The 23626-nt window shown below is 42.8% G+C and overlaps 1 protein-coding gene across 2 annotated transcripts; it reads left to right on the forward strand.

Moving 5' to 3' along the window:
* The first annotated feature begins 1034 nt into the window (after positions 1 to 1034).
* On the forward strand, positions 1035 to 23180 carry NSG1 (neuronal vesicle trafficking associated 1). Of its 2 annotated transcripts, none has more exons than XM_051616556.1 (5): positions 1035 to 1320; positions 1846 to 1996; positions 5533 to 5649; positions 16244 to 16354; positions 21755 to 23180. In XM_051616556.1, exons 2-5 carry the CDS (start codon positions 1868 to 1870, stop codon positions 21953 to 21955), a joined length of 558 nt encoding a protein of 185 aa, XP_051472516.1. In that variant the 5' UTR covers positions 1035 to 1320; positions 1846 to 1867; the 3' UTR covers positions 21956 to 23180. The 2 variants fall into 2 exon arrangements, with proteins under 2 accessions (XP_051472516.1, XP_051472517.1); XM_051616557.1 differs by lacking the exon at positions 1035 to 1320 and adding an exon at positions 1700 to 1723.
* Positions 23181 to 23626: the final 446 nt, after the last annotated feature.

The raw sequence follows: 23626 nt of genomic DNA on the forward strand, positions 1-23626 counted from the left end.
GACTTCTCTCTGCAGATCACATTTGCATCAGTACGGTTAAATATTTCTGTGGACTGACAGCTGGATCCTGAGCACAAGCAAACCTTTAATCCCTGTGCCTTATGGTACCAAGAAAAATCCTGTCCGAACGGCAGAATAAAAGCACCGCAGCGGTGCTCTGAGCGCATGATAATTTGAAGTAAGAATTGCAGTCACTTTCAAGTTCCTGACTGCAACCTAATTTTTATTACTTTGCAGTATTTTGCCTACGATCTGTGCCTGCTCAAAGCACAGAAGGGAAAAGCAGGGCTGCTCACGCTGTCACCCGTGAGCAGGGGCTCGCTGTTCTGCAGCACAAGGCTGGCCCAGGCTGAGCCCCCGGCTGCCCTTCCCTCCGGGGCGTCCCCGGCACCTGTTGCAGCGCGGACAGCCCTGCTCCCTCCGCACGCCGCGGTGCCACGCACCGGCAAGACCACACCACTAGCGTGCGGACTGCCTGGGGTTAGGGGGAGCAGCACCGGGAATATGAATCACTTTTCAATTTGTTTATTTTTAGACAGACAAGGCCGTACGATGTCCTCTCTCACTCGGGCTGCCAAGCCCTGCAAAATACGCATTTACCTTGAAGTGACGCGAGCATCGGTTCTGATACATTATTCCCTTCTTCTGCAGGAAGGGAACTCGGTCTCACGGCCCTAACCAGCACGCTCGCCCTTTCCCGGCCAGAACGGCTGGAGGGGAAAAAATGAGACGCGCTAAGGACGAAGCTTCACCGCCCGGCGATGCCGCCCGCGCACCGCACCGCACCGCACCGCACCGCCCCGCCGGCGGGCCGGGCCGGGCCGGGGCCTCCTCCCAGCTGCTGCCGCCGCCTCGTTTGCCGCAGCCTCCCCACCTGAAGCACCGAGGCTGCCCCCGCCGGGAGCGCCCCAGCGCGGGGACAAGCGAGGGGCTGCGCGGCGGCCGCCGAGCCCGGGCCGCCCGCCCGGGGCGCGGTTAGCGCAGCGCGCCGGCAGCCCCCGCCCCGCACCCACCGCGCGGCTCCGCCCGGGGAGGGGCGCGGGGGGCGGCGCGTCCCGTCCCGCCCGGTCCCGCCGCCGCCTCCACCTGCTGCCGCTGCGCCAGTCTCCGGCGGGGGGGAGCTGCCCGCCTCGTCCCCGCGGGGCCCTTTGTGCTGCTGCCGCTCCAGAGCTGCCCGCAGCCAGCGGCGGCTGCGTCACCGCCCCGGCTCAGCCCCGCCGAGGGAGACCCGCCGCCTCGCCCCCCGCTCCGCCATTGCTGCGCGGCCCGCGGCGGAACGACGCCTCGCCGCCCTGCGAGGAAGGGCCGGGAGCCGCGGCGGTGAGTGGCGGGGCCGCTGCCTCGCCCCCCGCCGTCCCCGCGGGAGGGCCGGGAGCCGCGGCGGCGGGGGGAGCGCCGCGGCGGGGACGGGCGCGGGGTGTCCCCGGGGCGCGGCGGGGACGGGCGCGGGGTGTCCCGGGGCGCGGCCCCTCTGCGGGGCTGGCAGCCGCGCCGGGGCGGGGGCGGCAGCGGAGCCGCCCGGTGCCGCCGGCTGAGGGGCGATGCCGCAGCGGGGCCGTGCGGGGAGCTCGCCTTCGCGGCAGGGTAGCGTGGCGGGGGCTTGGAGGTGCCCGTGGTTCTTCTTCGATTCGGTGCTTTATTAAACTTTGGCCGTCAAAGTGCTGGCCATTGTTCTGACTTCCCGAGCCGGCAAACCGCGATCGAATCACAGGGACTTCAACACGTAATTTTTAAATTATTATTATTTCGCCCTGAGGTGATTCGCGTTCCCCGGGGGCTGGGGAAAGGTCTGGTGCGTTTCGAGTTTCTGACGCTTTGCATTTCTGTGCCTGTGTGTGCCAGCAGAAAATCCCTCTATCCTGGAAGAATGGTGAAACTGGGGAATAATTTCAGCGAGAAGAGCACAAAGCAGCCCCTTCTGGAGGATGGATTTGACACCATCCCCCTGATCACACCCCTGGATGTCAATCAGCTCCAGTTCCCACCTCCTGATAAGGTACAGTAGGCTTTAGTTTCCACCCCGGAGAATCACACCCAAATCTCAGGGAAACAACAAAAGAATAGGTTACATGTAACAAGCGGCTTAGAAATGTCAAGAAATACGTGGTGTTTGAAGGCATGCTAGTTCCCTCCGGGGAAAAATACTAACAGCTAAGCTAATGAAAATTCGGTAGTAGTGATTTGCATTAAAAAGCAGTAGAAATTGTTTGCAATAGGCTTATATAGATTTCAGTGCCTCTGTATGAAATATACATATAAATGCAAGCTTCTCTATTCTGTGTTGTCGTAGCTCTTCCTATTCTGTATCTTTCCTTTCTGTATCTGGAAGGTATGGTGTACTGTCACTCATTTTCTCTGTCCAGAAAAAGACCCCCTGATAGGAGAATAAACCACTGCTTTATGTCTCTGCAAGATGGACACGGGCAGACTGACCACAGAGAAAGAACTTCAGTGGTCCTTCTGTGCTTCAGTAAGAAATTAATGCTAGTCCCAGCTGAAATAAGGAAATGAGAGCAGCCCACCGAATTTTCTCCTTGGCCACTTAATTGGTTCATAACCCTCCAGATAGGAGGTCATAGGTCATAACCCTACAGATGCTCTGTATCTGGAAGGGGGAAGTCCAGGGTGCTGGTGACAGTTTGGAATGAAAATGTGCATCCTGGATTCCTCATTACATGACTTGATTACTAATGATTAAATATTAAGGATTTAGGAAGTTGATGTCATGGCCTGTAAATATGTTTATGCTCACAATAAAGAATTTGGTTAAGTGTAATTGCAGGTAAAGCATAATTAGCAGCAGGATGCTTTTTCAGATATTTTAGTATTCTGTTTTGAGTATCCTATTTTAGTGGGATACTTACTTGCATGTTTCTCACATATGCATTTGGCAAAAAAGCTTTGTGGTCTTTGAAAAATGCAACATTTAACTGGGAAATGCTGTGATATCTTCATGCTGATTTTTCTTTTTTGGCATTGTGTCCTCTATGAGCTCAGTTCTACTTGCAGATAAACTGACAGTTGTACATTCCCCACAGCTCGAAAAAGATCACATAACCTTACCTTGAGGTAAAGAATTTTAGCTTGTGAGATTTGCCTAGGTAGAGTGTTGCTTGTAGGCATTACAAATAAATGTGTGACCTCCCATTTTAATCGCTGTCAGCGTCATTCTGTGTTGTGTGTGGTGACCAGTTGGCAGGCATAGATGCAGTAAGCCATAACAGCTGTTAGAGAGCCTGGAAGGTTTGTTTTCTACCCTTGGTTACATGGGTGTAAGTCTTGTAATTGCGAACACAATTGCACCCTAAGGCTTTAAAACGAGTTAAGTCTTACTGTGTCTGATAGACCTACCAGCTGGTGACTGGATATAACCAATTACCAAGGACCAATGTCCAAAAGAATTTTTTACAGCACTGCAAAGCAGAAGTCTGAATGAGGGATTTGTATAGGTTACAGGTTTAATGAACCCAGGAGGTTGTGTGTCAGCCTGATTGCAAATATCAGAATGGGGCAGTATTCCCCTCACCTTCATGACATTTGCCTTCAACAAAAATAAATGTACAACCTGACTAGAAGCTTAAATAAAGGAATATTTGATTGGATTTTCTATTCTTTCCACTGGCTATTTGTATATTAGTTTTCCTGTCCTTTTGTGAACATAGAGAGGAAGAAAAAAACAACTTGTGTACATTGATCTTGCTAACTTCTGTAACTGCCTGGTTAGTCATATCAGTGTGTCTTTGTTGGTTGCTGCAGACTCAGTGGCAGTAGTAGAGCTACTGATGTGACGAAAAGAAACACTATTAAGTCAAGACTGACACAGATCAAATTCTGAAGTACGAAGACACTCATGTATAATTAATAGGAGTACATGCTTCATATATCTATGCTTATTCACTTACAAGGCTCCAGTATGGCAGTGAAGCATAACTTCTTGTACAGTAGTGACTACAGCTCTAAGGATTTCATGATTTTGACAGCTTCTAAATTAAAAGGAAGAACTGATTTAAATTTATATTTAGATATGTTAAACAAAAGAAGACATTACATAACCAAGCAGATAGAACTGTATGTTCAGTGTCAGCTGAATGTGATCTGAGTTGCCTGAGATTATGCAACATAAAGGGGGAGGAAGGGAAGTAAAATGTCAAAAAGCACTCAAAAAATCTTCTGCTTACTTCCATGATGCTGTTGGGCAGTTGTAAAGTTAAATAGTTAATAATAATTTATCTTATTACTTGTAGCTGAATATTGGTAAAGTAGTTTCTAAACCTAGATCCTGCAGATATATGTGTAAAGCTGAACAAGTTTCTAATAAGATTTGTGGTACTGAGTCTGGGTACAGTTACACATTCTAGATACCATTTCAGGGAATTGAGGAGAGGGAAACCTAAAGCTTTAATTTCAGTCCCTGTCTACCTGTATCATACAATGGTTTGGAAGGGACTGTAAAGATCATCTAGTTCCAACCTTCCTGCATGGGCAAGGACCCCACCCACTAGACCAGGTTGCTTAAAGCCCCAATCTGGCCTTGAAAATGTCACAATCTTAATTTCAGAATAGTGTAGTTGCTATTACCACTGGCTGCTCTAAGGATAGAATCTGGTTCTAAAAATCTGGAAGAGTCTAGATATTTTTTCTTTGGACCAACAGAGAAAATTGAACAAATAGTGCTGTCAGTACAATAAACTGCAGCCTATCTTGAGAGTGGTACTTTGAAAAAGAGCCTAGAATTGTGGAAAACAAAAATGAGGCAAATAGGTTAGCTATGTGAAACTTTTGTACAATTAGAATGCTTAGGAGAGCACCAGAGATATGACTGACGTTATGGGTATTTCAGGAATAGAAGTAAGGTGCTAAATTGTGTAGTTTGGGGCAATGGCTCATAGCAAGGAATAAACTGAAGAGCCTTGGGCTTTTCAAGAAATCTCATTAACACAAAGGTCTGTGTGCATCTTGCTGCTTGCAGCTGGTAATTCAAAAGGTAGATATTAAAAATAAGTGTCGAGAGTCTAGCACATCGTAAATAGCAATTAGATGGGTCATTTAACTTCTTTTAAACTCAAAATCCTGCCATCAAAGAACACTTCAATGATAGTCTCATCCTATTGGTCTCCAGTTTTAAGTTCCATTAGTGGGATCTCCTGAAGCAAAGGGAGGTGGCTATTTTCCAACTATACAAGGAGGAAAGTGGGGAAGGGCTTTGTGATTGAACTATGTAGATGCTTGCCTAGTACAGCGGCACAGTACCGCTGCAGCTGAAAAAAATAAAGGTCTGTGAAACCATTCCATTCCAAGTCTTCCTGTAGGTCCACCAAAGCTGCTTTGAGAGATAATTTTGTTGATGATTGCTGTAAGAGGAAAAATAACTAAAGCTTGCGGCTTTAAAAGAAGAATTATACAAAGTGGGGGGTGGAAATTGTGCTAGATATGCTTGTAAGCACGTAAAGAAGAGTTAATGTATAAATGAGATTGCTGTGGCTAGTTTCAGCTGACAGGTTTTTTAATTTTTTAATTTTTATTTGTTTAAAGGTTGTGGTCAAAACGAAAACAGAGTATGAACCTGATCGCAAGAAGGGAAAGTTCCGTACTCCTAAAATAGCTGAATTCACAATCAGCATCACTGAAGGGGTTTCAGAAAGATTTAAGGTAAGCAGTGCTATCTGAAGAGGGTAATGACTTATTTGTGCCTATGGAAGTGCTTAAAATCCATTGCCAATAGTTGTTGATACTGGCTATAACTAAAAGAACGGCTGTTGTGGGTGTAGATGAAGATGAGAAAAGTAAAGTAGTTTGGTATGTACCAATTGGAAGCAAAAGCCAATCTGGCAGCATGAATGCTTGTAGTCCCTCTCTGGCAGATGAATTCAGAAGGCCTTTCTGTCAGTGTGTGGGTTTCAAAATGTAGCTGGCCCAGGTGTGTGTGGGCTGCATGCAGGTATCTCTCCTGGCATGGATAAAGCTCCTGTTACTGTTGAAGGACAAGAACCTCAAGAGTATTTGTTTTCTCTTTGGTTTACTATTTTTCACTGTGGCCAAACCATTCTCTTAAAAGCACTGCCATAGTCTATTATGTATTTTTTTATAGTTTAATGTATGACTTGGCAGCTCAGGGATGTATACCAGAGCTCTTTGCTATCAGTTTTCCTCGTCCGATTGTATCTTACAGCTTGGCAACAACTGTAACTGGCAGATGGCAGTTCAGCAAGAATCTGACTCAGATTTACTCTTTAGTGCCCACATCCCTATTACTCCCTTTTGTAGTCCCAGAGAAGAGCTGAGAGCTAAAGTGGTGCAAGGATTGCATTAGTTTTCCCCCTTGTCACTGGAGGATGGTAGGTTTTCTTGCTCTGTTAAGTAAAGCAAAGCAGGAAAGTTGGTACTTAAGCTTATGCTTTCCTACCTGTTCTGTGAGCAAATGAAGACTACAGCTTTTCAGTGCTGTTAAGTTGGCATCTTGCCCAAGGATGCCCAAGCACTTGTAAACAGTGGGCAACCACACTGCTCAGTGCACAAGTGTGTTTGGAAAGCCTCATGTTTAGTATGAGGGAAATATACAGAGTTTCAGTAAAACTGGGGTTCTCTTTATATTGCACACTTCTAACCTCTGTTTCCATGATAGGAGCTTTAGGGTACACCCAAAGATTCTAATTCTGGAATTTGAAGAATAAAACACAGAAGCTGTGTCTGACCAGTGGTTCTAAAAGCTGCACAGGCCCAAGTCCACCTTCAGACAGGTGTATATCTCTGTGGAACTGGATCATGCTAAACAAACAAAGTGAAGGCTCAAGGGGGGCTTAGATGCTTTAGGTTGCATTTACAAAGGAACTCTGCAGGGTGTGTCCAGGACAGATGTTTTAGGTGCAGGTCACCTGGTGGAGTCTTCAGACACACAGTGAAGCAGGTAGGTTCCCAGTAAGCTGTGTGGGGAACCATCCCAGATAGCTAATAGGAGACGTTATGGGGTCTGACAGGGATTTACTAAGGAGTTAAGAAAACTAGTTCCAGATTTTCTGTTCCCTGATTTGGAGTAAGGACATCCCATCCCTCAGGGAAAATGCTGCATTCTGACTGACATTCTTTCTCCTCCTGGCACCGTAATACCAGTCCTTGAGAATAATCCCCTTCCTCTCAGGTGAGGGTTGTGCACACTGTATTCTGGGGTAAGATGCCTTAAGTCCGGCTGACTTCTGTCTGTGTCATGGTCACATTAAGGTGATCTGGATATACTATATTGTAGAAGAGAAAGGGGAGAAAGTGTTTAGTTTTGAGTACCCTGCTAGGATTTTGGTTGCGAGCAACTGAGCAGAACCTATAGCTGAGGGGGGAATTTTGCACTTCTCCACTAGCTGTAGGGACTAAGGGGTTTCATCACTTGAACATTAAATTGCAGATAAGGAAGGGTTTTTAATATCTTAGTTGCATCTAAACATTTTGCATATCTCTCTGTAGATCTGGGTTCTTTCTGTCTTTTTTGCGAGAGCTGAGCAAGTGAGACCTTGCTGAACAAGAAATTAATAGCTCCTTGTGCTGTTAGGTAGTATTTTCTAATTTGCATATCTGAACAGTTAGAAGCCAGAGCGTTTTTTGCATTACATTTTTATATACCTTTGGATGGCATACTTAAATAAAATGTCTTTTAGATATTACTTTATGAGGATCTCTCTGGGATTAATCTCATACTACAGGGTTGCTAGGTTTTGCTGCTAGGTAACTACTGCAGCAGAGAGAGGATTCACTAAGATTTGGTATCTCTTGGGAATTAAAGGGTGATTCACACTGTGGCTGTGAGTCTAGGTTTCTAAAGAAGAGTGTGGGGGTAGATCAATTAGGAAAATTGTGGTTCAGTTAATTGAAAACAATAGTTTCGTGCAGAACATTCAGGTCCTAAAAATGTCCCTTTCAGAATTGAATTATGCTGCTTGCAACATTTTAAAGAGAACTGACTGGTTCTCCAGCAGGGATGGTTGTCTCATTCACCACTCCCAGTAGTAAATATTACATGAATGATTGATGAAATTTCATAAATATGTAGATGAAAAGTACCGATTGTGTGAGGTTTTCTCCTGGGTCCTTATTAATTGTGAGCCATCATGTTAACTGCTGCTGTTGATTCTGAGGGAGCAAAAGGATATTTGTTGGAAAATTAAATATTTGCTATAATTATGAAATGCATTATTTAACTGGTAGGATATTGACTTTGGCTTGTGTTGATGAAAAAAGCTTCAGAAGCCGTTTTAATGACTTGAATATTGTACATCACTGGTGCATAAGCTTGCCACAAGACATGGCTCAAATGTTGTGCTAAAAATAAGTCAGTCGTATTTACAAATAATTCACATGTGTATTCTAAGATATACTTCTTAAATAAGGACAAAGCAGATTGCATTTTTAAGATTCAGCAGTGCAGATCATCTAAAGCTGTTCTTGAGAAATTATACATTATAACAAATGAAGCAACTCCAGCATGTGCATGTCATGTAGATAATTTGGTATTTTAGCAGCTGGGTGAATAAGAATTTTAAAATATATTTTCTGCATTCAATCCACATTACCACAGTTATTACAACAGAGCTGAGAATGTTTACAAAGAAAAAGGCAAGTATAATTTTGCTGCATGAAGCCATATTCTGAATTCAGATCAGAATCTGAAGAATGTGAAGACTTCCTGATTCTTGAGAACCCTGCTGTTTTAATTTGTTTTTATGGCACTAACCACACCAAGGAAGATGTGATTATTTTTTTTTTCACTGAAGTTGATTTTTCATTGAGAAATAGAAGTCTTGATTTTTTTTTTGAACAGTGTAGGCTAATGTGGGAAGTTGATCCTTCACATCTGGAAAGCATCTTTTAATAAGGCAGATTTTTCTCTCCTGTAAACTATTTGCTGTACAGAATAGCACAAGGCTGGAAATGTAATTTCAAAGTAGTCTTATAAATCAGAGCATAGGAGGAAGCTGCTGTAGGAGAAAATTGATGGTATCAGTTACTTGACGCAAAACCTTTGCCTCCTCCTTTGACAGAGCAGCGTTTTTACAAACTCCAGTTGGATTTTGTAGTGGGATGTCTGTTCTGCCACCTGTTAAACTGGGCTACAATTGACAACTGTGCACAAACCCATCGATTTCAAAAATTGTCTGGTGTTTCAAAGCATTAGTTTTTTTTCCTGTCTTTGGGTAAATCTAAATAAAGAACGTGGAGAAGTATTTTGACAGCAAACACTTATGTTTCCCTATAAATTTCAAGCCCTTAAATAAACCCAAGCTGTGGTATACCTTAAACCATTTGGTTCCATTCAAAGGCAGTTCAGTTCTTCAGATGTTATCCTTGACATCTGTACATACATCTAACTGCAGAGCCAAAGCCTCAAGCTTCTTTCTGTGGTAAGACCATGTGGTGCAAGCCATGTACAATCAAGTAGCAAGCAGTTGTTGAAATGTTTGCATGAGGTTATGAAAGAGGAATTGAGACTTCCTTTCAGAATCAGCCCTCACAGCTTTATCTGCTCATTTTAAGACTGAAAAAACTGTATGCAAGGTGTATTTAAATATTCCATTTTTGATCTGTCTTAAAGAGGCATCCTTTAAAACAAATCTCGTCTCAAGACTTTTACCTCTTCTTAGTAACACCCATGACTACTATTGCTGCAAAGATAACCAGAGATAAGGAAAATATTTTGGTTTCTGTGTGGTTATTCTATGTGTTGAGTAGGTCTTTGCTCCCACTTAAAGAGTCTGTTAGGAGCACGGGCTGATTCCCATACAGGATATCACTTCCTTAAATCTATTCTGGCTGTCACTTAGTGCTGGAAGGGTGACAGGTACTTATGGCCATGAGTAGTTGTTTTTTTTTTCAGTAGAACTACTCACAGGATTAAAGTTGCCCACAAGTATAAGCATTTGGCAGGCTTTGAGTTTTTCCACTATTACTTCAAGCAAGAAAAATAAAGGAGATTGTAACTGCTGTCGTAAAACAATTGATGTAAGTAAAAGCACTGCATGGCTGTCATTTTACTGTGGGTTTGTTTTTTTTATTGTTTGATAATTCTCTGATACAACATTGACAGTCCTGCTAAATTTTTGGCTAAAAGGAATATTTTTACAGTCAGAGCTGGAAGATTCAAATAAAGTGAATGCCTAACAGCAGTTCCCCTGCTCCAAGTCAGGTGTCCTCTCCCATCGTACCCATTTAAAATCCTTTTCTTGGAGTAGAACCAGAGACACTGGTGACACAGATGTTTTGGCTCTATCTAGATGTAAAACCTACATAGCCTTTCCTCTTCTGTAGTAACTTCCACTAGCCTTGCTCCTGGCCTCAGTAATACCTTCTTGATTTTTATGGGAAGGTAACAAGGTTCTTATCTCGGGGCCATGGCGTTTCTTGAACTGCTTCCTTTGGTCTCTGTAGTTAAGAAACTAATACATGGTGCTGTGTGATGGAAGATGATGGGAACACTGTTGTGAACAGCTGTGTTAAGCCACATGGCTAGACTCTGAAGGACGCTGCCTCGTTAACATGTTTTTGTCTAACAGTATCTCCCTCAGGTTTCATTAATCCTACCTTGCAGGCTGGTTGTGTTGTTTTGCACTGTTGCTGTTAATAAGCTGTGGGTCTGTAGCTTTTCAGTTACTGTCATTCTTGAATCTATCTGCCTTTTTTACTGCTACTCCCAGTCATTTCCAGGTAAGCGTCCAGGCCAGTTCTCTCTGCCTCTTTGTCATCTCTGTTTGAGGACAGTCTTGATTTCTCCTGTTTTGTGTACAGCCTGCCCCCAAGACTATCATTGTCTCTGAGCACAAAGGCTTGATGAATGTTCTGGTGAAGAAGTCAAGTTTAATAGATAGATACCAGTCATATAGCTAAACGTGATTTATGATGTCAGGAATACTTTTCCAAAGTGAGGAACCTGGTTGTCTTTTGAGTCACTGGTCATCTTGTGTATGTATGTATATTCCCGTATCAAGTATGGGAAATTGTACCAAGTTGTTCTGTATCATTTGGATTGCTCTGTGAATGAACACAAGCCAAGTGTTGCATGTAGAGATGTGAAAGTTGCTTTTTTTCTTTCGTGTTGCCATTTACTTCAAGTTGAACATTCTTAATCCTTAAGTGCGTTGTTTCAGTTGCATCTTTCATGTAAACTTCTAGGAACAGGCCCAGGTAATAACAAGCAAGAATATAATTTTGGAAAAGTAGGAATGTTAAGGAAAGCAGAGAGGTGATTTCAGTGTTCTCTAATGCGCTGGTAGAGAGCCTTGTGCAGCTGGAGATGCAGGATCTTAGTAGAGAGAGGTGAAATGGAGGTCATGGCCATTTGCAGGGAAGTCAATGTTTTATGTTTTATGAATTTTAGATTCTGGGATGTAGCCAGATGTAATCTGTTGTAATTATAGTCTGCCTGCCTAAAATTCTCTTGTAGTTTAAATTAGATAGCAATAATCTTAATTTCCTGTCCTAAATGGTTGTACAGATTTGCTGTATTTCATCCCAGAGGGCTTTGCATTTCACTGGTGAGCAAAGCATAAATTGGTTGTAAATCACTCCAGATTAAAGGTGCTCTGTAAATGTATGTCTTCAGTCTTCTTGTTCAGTGCTAGCTCCAAGTCTGTGCCTAGCACTGTATGGACAAATCAGAAATGAAAGTTGTGTTCCCAAGGAGCTGCAATTGAAATAGATAATCTATAGATGCAGAGCAGAGATGTGACCAAGTGCCATGATTGAGCAGTGAAAATTACTGCATGTCTTGTTAGTTTCACTTTAGTTGCACTTCTTGTAGTAACAGGAATGCTTCTAGTTGGGCTTGAATGCTGAAAGAGGAGGGTGCATGACAAGAAAGGTGGAAGTGAAGGCAGAAGGAAAACAGATGGCACCCAAGCTTTAGTGGAACAGTGGGAGACAGGCAAAATGGAAGGAGAGATTGCTCTGAGGAGCAAAGGGGCAGACTTGTGCATGCCCTTGAAACAGGGCTTGTAATTTGTTGAGGAAAGGACAGAAGCCTGGAGAGGGTGTGAAGAGAAGCAGGCACAGTTGGTGCAATTGGTCAAATCTGCCATAATGTTCTGGCTTGATTAAAAAGGAAGCACAATAAATGTTAGCCAAGTGTGGAAGGAGGAGACTGAGTAGCCAGGCAGAGAAAATACAGCTTGCAGTGTTTTGCAGCTGTAGCAAAGTTGGGAAGACAAAGTTGGACTGATTGGGAAGATTTAGCAGATTTTGATGGTAAGGCCTTATCAGGAGCTGTTTACATGTTAGTGTAGTTGGAAGATCTGGTGAGTTTCCTTTGTTCAGCTAAATGCTTACAGAGACTGAAGACTTTTTGCTGTGGGTATACTTCATTCATTAGTCATCTCTCATTTTGATTACCGTAATGGCTTCTGGGTAGATGTTGTCCTTCTGCTCTTCACTTACAATCTATTGAAATATCTGCCATGTACATAATATCTTGTCATATTTTCTGTTCACTTAGTTTTCCTGCCAGATCTCCTTAAAACCTTCAAAGGAACTCTCTCAGGATGAAAATAAAACCATACTATGGGTTCCTAGTTGAAAGAAGTGGTTGGTTGTGCTATCTTGTAGTTATTTCATGAAAAGTGTTTTAAAAGCCCTTCACTAGTTTGGTGTGACAGGCACCTTGTAGTTCTTCAGGATGTACATGGCAGTGAATTATGATAGTAATTCAAAAGACTTCTGCTCCCATTGTGCAGGGTCCTGCTCTCAGCCAGCTGGCTGCCACAAGGAGAAGAAACTCAAGGTTTCCTTCTAGAACAGAGGGAGTGGTGTTTGCTCATGCACTGCATCCTCTCCTACCTTGAAGAGAGGAAGAGGTCAAGTTGCTGCTAGTGCCTTGGTAGGAAGAAGAGAGTAACTTCCCTTCAGTTTTTAGTGAGTGTGCAAAGCTGCTGTGGAAGAAAGCAATAAATCACAGCTTTGGTACTGCTTGTGATCTTTAGAGCAGGTTGTTGCCTTCCCTTTTTCTGTGCTCTTATTTCTGAAAGGTGTCAGAGAGGAGAGGGCTCAGAAGGTGAGGCAGGGAGGTAGGGTTGTCCTGTGTTGCTGGAAGGGGAGAGAAGCTGACTAGGTTCAGAAGTGAACGTGGGGATCTGGCCGTTGTGGACCATTGGTGGTGGGTTGTTGTGAGAAAGATTTTAAGCTTATAAGGGAGAAGTGGATTGGATTAACAAGTGATTTGGATCACCTTGGAATCCAGTGATGGATTTCCTTCCATCTGTTTTGTTTGCATATGTGACTGTTCCTTCACTTAAACAGCAGTTACTCATATCCTCAAGGATGGTAAGAAAAGAGAGTATCTCTTCTAATAGAAAGGATACAAGCTTACTTGATTAGGGATTTGCAAATGAAGTGTGATTGCAAATTATTGGAGATAATGAGAGTAAAAATTTACATCTTAATACCAAAATTAAGAACATCAGTAAATAAAGTAAGTGAAAGATTCTGGAAGAATTATGAACCAGGAGCTTTAGAGCTCTTTCCAGTGGCTTAATGTGTGGCAATGGAAGAACTATGCTGGATGTGACTTGTATGAGCAGGGAGAATTTGCAGCTCCATGTGGATCACTGAAACAGGTAAAAGCTCCATGTCTCAGCAGATGCACCCTGAGGCTGTGGCTCTGCAACTTGCCAGGCTCCAGCAGTCCTCACAACGCTGGGCTTTTTGACCTCTTTCAAAAAACATAATTACTTTTGAAAACAGTTTCAGAGCTTTGGGGACAGTGATTCTGCAGTGACTGTGGAAATATAAACATGTTTCTATTGTCTAATATTTGGTCTCAACAACAAAATAGCTTGCTAACTGTACAGTATGTTCCTGAGGCCTCATCTGTATATTGGAATGGTTATGTCTGTGAAATAATGGTGTAATTCTACTATTTCTTTCTATCAAGATGCCAGGGGCTATGTTTTAAAAGCTTTGAGATTTGAGAATATTTTTCAAACCATTTTAAACTCTGCCTGTCTGTGGAGGAGAGAAATGTGAGCTGAACTGATCCGTACCACAGCATTGGTTCTGCTTGGTGTCCATGCCCCATGTCTCCGGCCCCCTAGAGAGGGCAGCCTTTCTTGAAGGCTGTGTGGAATGTATCTTGTAGGGTATGGGGAGCCTCAGCAATAATCCCAGCTGGAGTTTTATCTTTTTTTGTCCCCACTTTCTAGTCTCTGTTTAAGGGAAAAAGCAGTGACTGTCAGAGCAAAAGGAATGGGATAATGTACACTTAAGTCAGTGAGAAGTGAATGACCCAAAACCCGTAACTTGGACTGGGCCATGTGTGTGTTGTAGGGCTGCTGGGCTGGGTGAAGAGTGCTCCCTCCTTTCTGTTTCCTCATCTTCTCATGCTACCCAGCAGCAGCTGGAACTCAGCACGGAAAGGCTTTGGTCCTGTGGCCCCACAGACAGGGCTGCAGACCTCCTTTGTGGCCCTGTCATGGTTAGGTCCCTTTGGCCTGGTGGGGCAGGTGGACTGTGCAGGCCTGGGCATCTGCTTATGGCTAAATTACTTCCTGATCTGCAGTTCTCCCTGCTTCTCCTCTGATCCTCCTTTTTTTGCTTGTTTTCTGTCTATCAGAAATCCTTATAAAATCCTTGGCTTCAGCACCACCCCAGCCTCATTTCAGCCAGGAAATTTAGCACATGCTGTTGTCTGCCCATGGTGATGTTCACTTCCCCAGCATGAGAAGTCCCTAAAAGTTCATCTCAGTCCTTCAGTGTACTAGTCCCACTGCCACATACAGTTTGCATTTTTGCAAATCCTGTTAGTTCTGGGATTTATCATAAAGGGAGTGTGTGGTGGTGTTTGTTTGGTTTGGTTTTTTACCAAGAGGCAAAGCTACAATTTTTTTGGTTGCTTTCTCAAATACCATATTATTCTTGTTTGCAAAATTGACCCTGATGTGCCTAAGCTCTCTTTCTAGAAGGTGTAGATAGCTGGTTTGCTTTATTTCCCTGGAGATTTAGATAATATCATACTTCGTTTTAATTAATTAATAATGTAATTTTGTTTGTTTCTGTTTATTACTGTTTCTTGCACTGTAGCACATGCTGGCTTCTTTCTAACTTGCCAAAAAAACCCCCAAAACAAAAGCTCAACCACTCCACTCCTACTCTGCAATCTCCTTGAGCTACTCATTTGTCAGCAGAAGCTTTAGAATAGTAAAAACAATCTGGGACACTCTCCCAGGCAACAAGTGCTATTCACTCAGCTCACACCTTCCACAAAAACGGGTGTGAATTAGGGAGCTTTGCAGCGTAACTGATAGGCCAAAATCTTGTGCTTTCACTTGTCAGTAGGTGAGGAAATTCTAGAAGTAGTTCTGTTTCCCATCTCACCTAGAAGGCTGCTGGTCTCCAACTGCTTGGGGCTTATTCCTGGGAAAGGTTAACTTGATACTGACACTGATTTCAGTTTCAACTTAAGGTATCTTGGGTTTTCCTCCAGCGCAAATGCAGGACCAGAGGGGTATGTAAGGACATGGTGGAAAGTCAGTGCCATGAAATGCAGTCTGTAATGGCTTCTCTTTGAGCACTGTGGAAAGAGCTGTAAAGGAGCTCCTCGAGGCTAGCCCTGTGTTGAACATGGTGTGTTCCCTTGTGGATCTGGCAGTGTACGACACCTGTACAGTCTCTGTGATGAAGAAGTGCTGTTTCAACCTATAAACTATGGAGCACTGAGCAACCAAGCATGCAGACCTACTGGTGTAACTATTCATACATTCATAGCAGGTGCAACAAACTCGTATTAGAGAGGGCAGACGTTATTTTCTCCTTGCCTTGCTAAAGTCACCTTTGTATTATGTGGATGACACCTGTGCTAATTTATTGTCACCTGACTCCATTCTTGGACAGGCACAGGGAAAACAAACATGCTTATGAGCTGACGTAAACTAGACTTATACTTGCATCATCCAAAGACTGAAAAAGCAGCAGACCAAGCAGCCTCAGTGTGTCCTGGCCTCATGTGTGTACTGAACAGAAACACAACCAAAAAAGCCTTGCAGTACAGAGGCCACGGGCCACTGACCAGGTCATCTGCTTTGTTCTCTGAGAAGGGGGAGGCAGAAGCACTTACGTGCTGCTTCCCTGTTCTCTCCTAATAATTAATAAGCTATTTTTATCCTTTGCTTGATTTTACTGTAAAGTGCATTCATCACTGGCTTCTGCTGCCTGCAGTAACAAACAGCAATATCATCAGCAGGGCATTACTAACATGAGCATCTTTTCTTTCTCTTTACAGGTAACTGTGCTGGTCCTTTTTGCCCTTGCGTTCTTAACGTGTGTTGTATTTCTGGTAGTCTACAAGGTTTACAAGTATGATCATACTTGTCCAGAAGGATTTGTTTTCAAGGTAAATTGCATACACATTCTAGAAAAATAGGACCGTATGTAATATTCTCTGTGCTGTTTTCTGTGTAACCTCAATTAAGTCATTCAGTATTGCATAGAAATTTGTCTTTGTTTCCAGAGGTTAATGTGCTTCCTGCTGTGTTTCTTTCTGCCTGATTCATAATTGAGGTGGTACTATTGCACAATTTTCATGATGTTTTAATTTTACTAGTGCTTTGAGCATTGAAAATACAGTAAAGTCCCAGCACCACTGTCCTTCAAAACTACTTCATCTGCAGTTGTCTGCACAAAGCCCTCATTTATTGGGTCATGTGGTATAATATTGCGTGTTTCTCCAAATTCATGTGTCTCAGGAAAGAAGAGGGTGATAAAACCTGCAGGAAAAAAAATTACTGGAATATGTGTCAAAGAAAAAGTAGAGTGATGTCCTCATTAAAAGCTGCAGAATTGGCTTAGGGTTATTTTTGTAGAAATAGTTTGTTCTAGAACAGTGACCTGCAAGCCCCACTGCCACAGGCCAGAAGTGATGCTGAAAAAGGGAAGGCACATTTTTGGAAAAAACATTGGTGCCAACCAGAAGGGAGGCTGGGACTCACTGCATTCTTGTGAGATGGTAGTGCTGGCTCCTCAGCTATGACCTGGGCTGAAAGACAGAAAGGTAACATTGATTTCTCAGTTGTAAATTTAGCAGAGTAATTAGGTAAGAAAAGTAGCAGTGATGGCATTCTTGCCTCTGTTTTTTCAGAGAATATTTAGTCATGTAATGAATCAAATGGCTACCTAGTATGATCTTCAAAAATATTTATGAAGGGCTGGCTGCCTCAGCACTCCTTGATGATCCTGTTCAGGACTTCTGATTCTGTCACTTAAGGCACATAAATATCTTACAAAAATCTAGTCCAAAGCTGCACTCAGCGATGCCCTGCTGGACTGATTTAGGTCCAAGCATTCCATTTTTAAGCTTACTGCTTTCCCTGGGCTCAGGGGCAAAATTTACTGTGGTTAGAACATTTGGCTGTAACTCAGGAGATCCAGCCTTTGGTTCTGCTCTTGTTTTTTTTGTCTTGTGACAAGTGTTGAATCCCTGCTGTGCTCATGTCTCATGGGACAATAGCCTTTTTTTTTCTCCTAAGCTTTCTCTTGGCTTTGAGGAATTTCGAATACAGACTGAATGTTCCTGCTGAGACTATCTTGGATGTGATCCTGGCTGGGTGGGAATGGCCAGTTACATGCTCCTGTCATAAGTCTGTTAACAGTCTGCTGCTTCTCCTTCCTTTCATACCATGTTGTGCCTTCCTTTGAGTTGCAGTCTCCTGGCTTCTTTTGTCTTTTCTTCCTAGTGTTGCAAATACTTAAGGGGAGAACAGTTTCTTAGCTGTATTTCAGTTGCACTGTGAACAGAAGAACAGTCTGGTTGGGTTTCTCTCCCACAGCAGAGACACAGCATCTTTGGTCATGTAACTCTTAAGAGTTTTAGAGGATAAACATGTTAGCAAATTACATAAGGCCTGAAACTACCAGTGTTGACATTAATTTGGTTTTGTTGCCTTTGCATCTATTTTTGGGAGAGTCCATAACACATCATGACACAGCTTGGCACAGATGTCGTGAGAGAGATGAAGCAGCCTGTCACCTTGTGACCCATGTCTGAGTGGACTGGCTTTGTGCTTCAGGTGGACTCAACAGTGTTCTCTGGCCTGAGTGTCCTCAGGCTTTGGAGGCTGATGTGATTTCCTGGTTAAGGGCAAAGGTGTCCCCTGCCTCAGGAAGCCTGGTACCATAGGAATCTCTCCATAAAGGCTGAGCTACTGCAGCTCTGAGTCACTCACTCTTCTCTGCTTTGATGCTCTCATACATGGAGCAGTTCCAAAGGCTTCAGTGCTTTCAGCCTTTCTGCTGTGCTACACATCCAGGGCTTGAAGGTGTGCTTAAAAAGGTGCTTATTTTCCTTTGTGTAGCAATCTTAAACTGCTTGAGCTTCAGTTTTGTGCTTGCTCAAGCTTTCTGACACAGCCCTAGTACAGCTGTTGTGTAGATCACTCTTCTGAAGCACTCTTTACTGGCTGTTGACTCACTGGGGTTTTCCTCAAAGACCCGAGTGCACTAACATCCTGGAGGCTTCATTATGCTCCATACTACATCTGTTACCCTTTAGCTTTCCTTGCCAGGGCACCTGCCTTCTGTCAGACTCGTGGACAGTACAACAAAGTAATCTCAGTGCGTTAAAGACAACATCATCTCTTAAGGTTTGGAATTAGTGACCCAGCAAAGTCAATGTGACAGAAGATAACTGGGGTCTTCAGAGGAACAAAATGTGTCATCTTCATACAGCCAGACACAGACCAGGCAACCAGGATTTTCTCTAGCATCAAAGGCCTTCACCCACAAATGATTTTTAAATATAAGGGTTGTGAAAGAAACAAAACTAGCAACTCACTCTGGAACATTCCAGTTTCTCCTCTTGGCCTCGCTTATGACTTCTCTCACCTGGGAACCATGGAAGCAACCAAAAAAAAAAAAAAAGGATGGAGAGGAATGTTTTCCATAAGCTGAAGGTCTCAGGCAAGTGACAGGATGAGAATGGACATCAGTTTCCATTGCTCAGTCATTCCTGAGTGGTGCACAGCTTGCCTTGATGAGGAGCTAAGGGAAGGGGCTCTCATTGGGCAGTACACCAGGAGCAGAGTAAAAAGGGAGGTTTTTCCCATCTTTTCCAGAAGCATGAAATTGTGGAAGCAAAAATGCAGTCAGGATGGAAACAATGCTCTGTGTGTTTTTAGGCTCTTAGGCTCAGATGTTGTGCATGTTTGTGGCTACAAAAAATAACATTACTTAAGTCATTTTGCCTGTTGTAAAACAATTATTTTTTTTACAAAAAGCATTTTTTTAGACTGGCAGTGATCTTGGCTTGTCTGCAGCACTGATCATTTTAATTTGCTTGAATTTCCTTGGCATGTTTCAGTAGATCAGTGGATTGTGTTCCTTCCCCCATGTTAAATATTTAGAATTGTGACTACACCCCGTGACTGGCTGAAATAATCACTATGCTGATCTCTCTGTCTATGTACTTATTAGTCATTTTATCACATCAGAAGTAGTGTCAGTTATCCAGATAAAGCATGGGTAGTACTTCAGAAGATGGTGTGCTTGATTTAGGTGAACATGCATATCAAATAGTGCTATTCAGAGTTCTTCTGGATTATTGTTTTTTTTTAAGGCTAGTTCCTGGTTTTGCAGCTGGCACATTTGATTATTATGACCATGGCAAAAGCTACATTGACTTAAAACAGTGCAGAACAGGCACAAGGGTCTGCTTACCCAGGGTTAAAATGCATCTGATCTCAAGTGCTGTGTCAAACAAACCTCTGAGGCAAGGTGGGTGTGCTTTTGTGCTCAGAAATTTCCAATATTAAGTTTTGTTTGCCAAGTTCCATGAGAACAGTAGCAGTTCAAAGTTGTGCTATAGTTTAGAAATTTTAGTTTTCTGGTGCTGGAAGCAGGAAGAATGAATGGCCCATTTCTTTTCAAAACAGTCATAGAGTCATAGAATGGTTTGGGTTGGAAGGGGATCTCAAAGATCATCTAGTTCCAACCCCCCTGCATGGGCAGGGACACCTCCCACTAAATCGGGTTCCTCCAAGCCCCATCCAGCCTGGCACTGAACACTTCCAGGAACGGGGCATCCACAACTTCCCTGGGCAACCTGTGCCAGTGTCTCACTACCCTCACAGTAAAGGATTTCTTACTAATGTCTAACCTAAATCTCCCCTCTTCCAGTTTAAAGCCATTCCCCTTTGTCCTCTCACTACAAGCCCTTGTGAAAAGCCCCCCCCAGCTTTCCTGGAGGCCCCTTCAGTCACTGGAAGGCTGCTATAAGGTTTCCCTGGAGCCTTCTCCAGGCTGAACAGCCCCAACTCTCTCAGCCTGTCCTCATAGGAGAGGTGCTCCTGCCCTCTGATCATCTTCATGACCCTCTTCTGGACTTGCTCCAACAGCTCAATGTCCTTATCTTGGGCAGCCCAGAACTGGACACAGCACTCCAGGTGGGGTCTCACTGGAGTGGAATAGAGGCGAAGAATCACCTTCCTTGACCTGCTGGCCGTGTTTCTTTTGATGCAGCCCAGGACAGGGTTGGCTTTCTGGGCTGCAAGCACACATTGCTGGCTCATACTGAGCTTCTCATCAACCTAGACCCCGAGGTCCTTCTCCTCAAAGGTGTTCTCAATCCATTCTCTGCCCAACCTGTATTTATGCTTCAATTTTTCCCTGGAATAAGATGTATTTATTGACTTTTGAAGGGGAGTGATTCTACCCCTAAGTAAGAGAGAAATCTGTGTTCGTAGTTCAATGCTTTGAAGGATTTCTAGGCTCCTAAATCTCCAATTATAAACTACTTCATAGGAGGCATTTGTATAGCTCTTCCTAGGGAAGAACTAAAAGACACTTGAAAAAAATCCTTGATTATTCTTTAATAATAATGAAATAATTAATTATTCTTTATTAAAGATTAATAAGGGGGGCTCCTTTTGTTCAGGCAGGATATGTCTAAATGATTTTTCCCTTCAGTGTAACTAGATCTACTTTGTAGGCTGTTGCTGCATCATCACTGGAAGGATTGCTGGACAGTACTGACCAATGCACTGCATGTGCACATTCGCTTTGGTTTTTAAGATGACAGCAAAGTTTGGATGCTACTTAGTATTTAAGTCTCTAAATCAGGTACTTCACTTTGAAAAGCCCTGAGCATTTAGCAGTTTCTACCTAGTGCTTTTGCACTTCTGGGAAATGAAATAATACAGTCCCACAGCTACAGATGGCTTTTTAAAAGCCTGCTGGTGGCTGCATCTTTCTGACAATGAAGACTGAACTATTACTTAATGTGTGCACACTTGCACAGAAGCTCGGCCGCCCACAATGTTTCCCAACTGTGTGTCTTATTTACTGGGCTATAAAACTGTTCAAACTTCGGCACCAATATGCCTGTATTAATTTTGGTCCCTCAGCCTGAAAACACTGTACTGAGGTGCCAGAAGGTAATCTGAGGGTAGGCTGCAGACATCTGTAAGTATAGACCAAACAGTTGGAACAAGGGGGGGAAAACCAGCAAAAATAGGTGAGTATTTTAAAAAATAATTTTAGGTAAGTGTGTTCCTTGTACCTTGATTATTCTGGCACGTAAATGCAGATTGGTCTTCCTGGCAAATGCTTGAGTAGTTTAAGGATTTCAGGGAAGAACACGTTGAACTCAGCAGGACAGCTCTGTAGTTAATAGCTGTGTCTTGCATCTTGACTCACAGGAAGTAAATGTTGGCTTGGACTAAAAGGAAAAGGAACAAACCTAACCTGCTTTTTGTGTGTCTGGGACTGTATCTGTGAGCTAAGTGATGGATTTTCTTTTCAGAATAACCAATGCATTCCAGTTGGGTTGGAAAACTACTACTCTGAACAAGACTCCAGTGCTCGAGGGAAATTTTACACAGTCATAAACCACTACAATCTGGCCAAACAAACCATCACGCGCTCAGTGTCCCCGTGGATGACAGTCCTGTCAGAAGAGAAACTATCTGAACAGGAGACTGAAGCCTCTGAGAAATCAGCTTAGGATGATCAGCTAATTATTAACACTATGTCATTTGAAGGTAACTAAGGGACTTTAAGGAACTTTTCATTAAATATAATTATGGAAAATTTAGAGGTTACTCATGTTTATGGTGCAATTGCTTCTGTTTGCTGATACTGCTTTGCAAAAAAACCCCACAAAGCCAAAACAAAAAACTAAACCAAAACTTGCTGCAGAACATTCATGGGCATAAAACAAGGTGCATATCAGCATTGCTTTAGAGCTTTGACACCATTTTCAATGTAAAAAAATCCAATGCTAGATATGTTCTTGCAGTTTATTGGATACTGACAGATTTCTTCACTGGATTTTCAGGGCTTGGACCTTAGAGAAATCACGTGTTCTGTTGTCTGAACTGATACTTTATTAATTTTTTAATTCTTTGTCATTTTGCAAACTGAAACACCCCAGCCATAACTAGAGTGATCTCTTGTTTAGCTGAACGCTGTATTTAATATTTAGTTTTGGCTCAAGCAAGAATGATAGCCAGCATTGATGTCAAGGGCATAATGTAATGACTTGTATGGAGAAAGAAACTGTCAGGTAGCATTTTTCTTACATTTTTCTCTACTGTTGTTAATTTGTAAGTGCTAATGAAGTTCTCTGCAACAGGCATGCTCAATGTTTTATTATTGCTGTCAACAGGATTTAACTGCATTTCCACTGTGGCTTTAGCATCTTGGTAACGATGTGCACTGTAACATAATCTAGATAGACAGTCTGGAAAAATGCAGTTTTAGTGATGGATGTTGAGGATAGTGTGAAAAATACACAGTTCAGGATGTTCTAATGAAAAATGACATCTTCTGATCCATAACTAAGAGGCAGAAAGCCTATTCACAGTAGATATAGTCCGCTATGTGATTTGTTGGATACAACAGAGGGAGTAATATGCCTAAATTTTCTCTTATTACATTGCCATTTTCCCTTTTTGTTAATTAGGAAGAGCTTTCAGTTTCTGTATGGTTTGCAGTTTGATACTTTTTAACACGCTGCCTCACAAATGAAACAATAGCCTCTGAAGTAACAATGGCTGCTTTAAAGCTACACGTGAGAGAGTGAAGAGTAGAACTGCTTCTGTACGGCTTGGGAGGGGGAAGATGTAGAAGAACATAGTGTTGTGGATGCACGTTAAAGTTCCATTGTAATTACAAACTTATCTCTTCTTTGTGTGAAATGTTTCATTTTTATTATAAATCTTATATATTACAAAAATGACATCTTATTAATTTAACAGTTAGACAAAATAACTGTGTGACACGTCTGGGCGAGCCATTCACCCTCTGAGCATGTGACTCAAATGGGACAAGGTACAGTGGACATGTCAAAAGTTCCTGGTTTTGGTAGGCTATACAGAAGGGAAAACATGAGCTGCTTTTCCAGATCTGTAGTAGAACAAACATGGTCAGCTCTACTTTTATTTTTCTCCAGTAGGATTGCTTTATCAACCACCTTTCTTACCAGTAAAAATAACCATTATGACTTAAATTCTGTAGTTTTGATATGAAATGTGCATTACACAGTAACGCAGCTTTTCACTAGGTCATTATGGTATGTGGAATGCATAAAAAGCAATAAGTTATGTGCCAAATTTTTCTTTGCATTTAAAAATTTCAAGCCTTATGTTAAGATATTCAAAAGGTACCATGTTTG

The sequence above is a fragment of the Apus apus genome, chromosome 4, assembly GCF_020740795.1.
Source record: "Apus apus isolate bApuApu2 chromosome 4, bApuApu2.pri.cur, whole genome shotgun sequence".
NCBI lineage: Eukaryota > Metazoa > Chordata > Aves > Apodiformes > Apodidae > Apus > Apus apus.